This window comes from Drosophila persimilis, unplaced genomic scaffold (genome assembly GCF_003286085.1).
Source record: "Drosophila persimilis strain 14011-0111.01,24,50 unplaced genomic scaffold, DperRS2 tig00000000-arrow-pilon, whole genome shotgun sequence".
In the NCBI taxonomy this organism is placed as follows: Eukaryota; Metazoa; Arthropoda; class Insecta; order Diptera; family Drosophilidae; genus Drosophila; species Drosophila persimilis.
Genome location: NW_020825288.1, coordinates 11,881,343 through 11,886,026, shown reverse-complemented (window position 1 = coordinate 11,886,026; position 4,684 = coordinate 11,881,343). Strand labels below are relative to the sequence as shown.

Sequence of the window (4,684 nt, the reverse complement as noted above, 5' to 3'; positions counted from 1 at the left end):
ATAATACAACTGCTTCTTCGCAAATATTTATTGAGAAAGGACTTTTAAAAAAAAGGATATTCGAGTCTTCTGATAACCCACTTGCATTTGTAACAAAGAAATAAGTAAATGAATACAGAACATTTCAAACATGTAGTACTATCGTTGACGACAAATACATACCAAATTATGTAAAATATTTATGTAATAATTGCAAGCTGTATTTAATAAATAATTTGTATTTAATTTACCTAATATTCAACTAGATTTTGTTCAAAAATTATTTAATTGGTATTAAATTTTTTTAGGCGATATTTCGCAATCGATAGGTATTGTTGATGCTCTTCACAACACTGGTTGATCGGCGTTATTTGACAAAAAAATTAAAAGCACAAGGCTTAATTTGGGTTAAAAACTGGAGATTGTGACAAGTGGGCTGACTAAAATCTATTATTAGTTGGTTGTTGTTGGTTCTTATCACTGAATATAGCTACATCGTGTAAAATCTGAAGCAAAATGGGTAAGTATACATTTCTGACAGCAAGAGAATAATGTGATAAGTGCAGCTAATAATTCTTGCAATTTCCGAATCAGAAGGAACTGATCAGAAATCAGACAATTGGGAGGAACCAGGATGCTGTCCGCCAAGCATGACGTCATCGAAACCAATGCAATCGGGAACCATTTATAAGCCCACTCTTGACTCGCAACGCCACTGTGTCCGGAAGACCAGGATTACATCTGTGACGAATGACTTTGGCAAGGAGATACCACTCTCCGTAATCACTGGAGCTGATGGACTGATAAAAGAGTTCACAATTCTTCCATCGAGAAAAGGTACAGCCACAGTGGGTGGGGCTACCGCCGGACCACTGGAGAGGGAGAGCTTCACGTTTGAGGAAATCAGAGCTGTAATGGAAGATGAAAAGCCCTATTATCTAATGCACATAGTCCATTCGGAACCTCAAGTCGGCGATGCTCTGGCGCCGGATCAGGCCCTACAGGATGAGGAGGTCGACTATGAGGAGAATCGGGTGGCCGAGTCCTTCGTTATGTACGAACCCAGCACGCTCCAACTTTCCGAGCCACATTCGGCAATGGCTCTGGTTGAGAAGACCATTCTTTCATCGGTGGCACTGCCCGACATCAGCTACGATCTGAAACTGCCCGGATCCTCCCCGGGCTGCCTGAGTACCCAGCAACTGGAGGCGGTACTCCATGCCTGCAAGACCCATGAGGGGTTTCTACCCTGTGGGGAGCGGGCTGGCTTCCTTTTGGGCGATGGACCTGGCGTGGGAAAGGGCCGGACCATAGCTGGGATCATATATGACAATTTCTTGAAGGGCCGCCAGCGGGCTCTTTGGGTCTCCGTCTCGAATGTACTCAAGTGCGATGTGGAGCGCGATCTGAAAGACATTCGCGGGAGCAAGTGCGAGTGCGAGGAGATCAAAGTGGTGGTCTTGGACTCATTGAATTTCTGGCGTATAAGCTCCGAGGAGAACGACAAGTTCAAAGCAGGCATCGTCTTCTGCACGTACACCTCTCTGTTGGAGATGTCGGAGAAGCTCGACGGAAAGTACGATAACCGTTTTCAACAGGTTTCCAGCTGGCTGGGCAAGGGCTTTGATGGGGTCATCGTCTTCGACGAGTGCGAAAACACCAGGAACCTCACTCGGGATAATGTCAGCGTGTTGCTGAAGCTGCAGAAGCAACTCCCCAATGCTCGGATGGTCTATGTCTTGCCCACGGAGCCCAGCGATCCCAAAAAAATGACCTATATGACGCGTCTGGGCCTGTGGGGCCACGGCACTGCCTATCCGAAATTCGATAACTTTGCGAATGAGATGCAAAATCGAAACCCAGCCAGCATGAAGATGTTGTGCATGGACATGAAGCTGCGAGGCACCTACATAGCTCGACAGCTGAGCTTCAAGAACGTCGGCGTCCGCATCGAAGAGGTTGCCATGACGAGGGAGTTCCGCAAGACGTACGATCATGCAGCCAAACTCTGGGCCGAGATCAACATGAAGTGGCAAGCAGCCTGCCGCCTGTTACGCGTCGAGCCCTACACGCAGCAGAAGATCTGGGACGAGTTCTGGTCCTCGCATCAACAGTTCTTCCGATTCTTGTGCCTCGCCGGCAAGGTGGAAAATGCCCTGAATCTGGCTCGTGACGCCCTCGACCAAGGTAAGGCGGTGGTCATTAACCTTCAATCCACAGAAGAGTCGTGGACTATCGAATACTTGAGGGGCCACAAAGGCAAGCTTAAAGAGCCTGTATCCACTTTGAAGGTGATTATGAGATTGTTTGTAGAGAAATACTTTCCGGCGCCCAAACTCAAGGATTTTAATCGTCTGATCAACATGGCGGTCATAAACACATCGCAATCGAAGAGACGCAGGCTGAACTCCGATGAGGAAGTCGAAAACGTTGAATCCGATGAGAGCGACATGGAACAGGCAGACAGTGGTAAGAGTGTATTTGTTGGATCTTCGATCATACTTCTACGAGTATCTATTCCCTCATATAGACAAACCCATGCAGGAGCGCATCCTGGTTCATTTGCACGACTATCTGCGGTCCAAGCAAAACAAAGAAAAGGACACTTCCGGAGACATCACCGATTACGATGTGGCATGTTGTATCTACATGCGATACCAGATGCTGTGCAAGATTGATTTCTTAGGTCGCCGTCTGCCTGCCAATACGATGGACAAGCTTAAAGCAAGACTAGGCGGCCACAAAGCGGTGGCCGAGATAACCACAAGACGAGGAGGAATCGTTTCCATTAAGCAGGTCTACCAGTATATGCCGCGCTGTAGTAGCGTGGCCCATCGGGACCAGGTCAACTTCATGGAGCATCAAAGTTTTATGGCGGACAGCAAGAAGGTGGCCATCATTTCGGAGACCACCGCCATGGGCATCTCTCTGCACAGCGACCAGACTGTGGACAATCAGCGCCAGCGTGTGCACATCATCTTGGAGCTTCCGTCGAGTTTGGACCTGGCTATTCAACAGTTGGGTCGCACGCATCGCTCCAATCAGGTCAACACCCCGGAATATGTGTTTGTTGTCGCGGACCTGGTAGGCGAACGACGCATGGCCACCACCGTCGCCGCACGATTGAAGGCTCTGGGTGCTTTGATCAAGGACAATACCCTGTCCCCCGATGACTCAGATCTTGGTCAGATCAATATTAACAACATCCATGGACCCAGCAGCCTCTACCATGTGATCCAACAGATGGCAGGCCAAAGAAGCATCGATCCTTCTGAGATACCAGACACGTACAAGGGGGACTTTCTGGCCGACTGCCAAGTGGCCCTTGGCGATGTGGGCGTGCTCAATGTGGAGACAGGAGAGAACGACGTCGAGATTAATAGCGTCGCCAAGGACTCCTCGAACGTTGATAGATTCATCAACAGATTGCGCGGTTGTTGCGTGGAGATTCAGAATGTCATATTCAAGTTCTTTATCGACAACATGTACGGGGGTATTGCGCAAATGAAGCGATCGGGTCGCTTTAACATTGGAATCCTCGACCTGACGGCCCACGAAGTTAGCGTAAAGTCCGTTAGGCAGATACAATTTACAAAGATGTACACCAATGGCTCGGAAACCACACAGCTGCACACGTTGCAGGTGGAACGTGGCATGACATTTAAGGCGGCTATGACCATGTAAGTTTTGCTTTTTACTTTGCCTCAGTCGCTATACTGGTAACACGTTTGCCTCGTAGGTACCGCAAAAGAGCCCGTAAGCGCTACGAAGGCTTCTATCAATTAAGAGAGAAGAAACGGGACAAAAGGGTAGCTGTCTTTTGCCTGGAAGCCAAGTCGAGTTCCCAGTTTGCCACATGCCCCAAAGACGTCCAAATGGAGATCTACCGACCCCATATCGGACGTCAAGTGCGCATCGCAAACCTCGAGTCCATTGCCTCGCGCTATGTAAGGGTCAAGTCGAAAACGGCCCGCAAATATTGGCAGGAACAGTATGATGTGTGTCTGAACACCTGTTCCCATATCTTTTGGAATCGCACGTGTCACTTTCCCGATGACTGTATGGACGGCAAGCGTATACGTACCTATAATGTGCTCTCGGGGCGTGTGCTGCCCTTTTGGCACCGCATTACTAATATCCTTGAGAAGAACAGGTACAGGATCCAGATGATTAGTGCAAAAACTGATGAAGGTCAGTCTATTGTGGGTATTGCGGTGCCGAATTCCGTCTTCAAGATAATCTACATTGATTTGTCTTCAGATGTTGGTAAAGTTGAACTATTAGAATCCACGAAAGAGTAATTAATGTATGTCAACAATATGATCTTAGAACCATTATATAAAAGACTCGTTTGTGTTTGAACTCCTTCCAAACGGCTCGACCAGTTTTTATGCAATTTTTGTTGTATATTTAGTAGGTTAAGTGTTTTGTAACTGGGAATGCTTTGCACTGTGAGCAATGCCATTGGGCCGTTGAATAAATAAAGCAATAAAAATTCGACTTGGTAGAGCACAAAGAAGCACAACAAGATAACGAGAATGTGAGTGTGAGCATGTCGTAATTGCGTGAATTTTAATCAGAAGAGCGAAAGAAACAATCAAAATTGGAACGGAGACACTAACAGAGAAAATGGCAACGTTAAGCATTTACATCCGCTTTGTTTCTTCGTCTCGCAATCGAGTACGATTATATTACGCTCATCCAA

At 47.2% G+C, this 4,684-nt stretch overlaps 1 protein-coding gene across 1 annotated transcript; it reads left to right on the top strand.

The window, feature by feature from the left end:
- Window positions 1-469: 469 nt before the first annotated feature.
- Window positions 470-4,263, top strand: LOC6588104 (protein strawberry notch). The gene is made up of 5 exons (XM_026984533.1): window positions 470-499; window positions 574-2,448; window positions 2,510-3,659; window positions 3,719-4,181; window positions 4,240-4,263. The coding sequence occupies exons 1-5, from the start codon at window positions 496-498 to the stop codon at window positions 4,261-4,263; spliced, it is 3,516 nt and encodes a 1,171-aa protein (XP_026840334.1). The 5' UTR covers window positions 470-495.
- The last annotated feature ends 421 nt before the right edge of the window (window positions 4,264-4,684 follow it).

Excerpts from the sequence above, each read along its gene's own strand:
- LOC6588104 (XM_026984533.1), top strand. Across the intron at positions 2,449-2,509 it reads CATGGAACAGGCAGACAGTG|ACAAACCCATGCAGGAGCGC; the intron begins GTAAGAGTGTAT and ends TCCCTCATATAG. Across the intron at positions 4,182-4,239 it reads CTGATGAAGGTCAGTCTATT|ATGTTGGTAAAGTTGAACTA; the intron begins GTGGGTATTGCG and ends ATTTGTCTTCAG.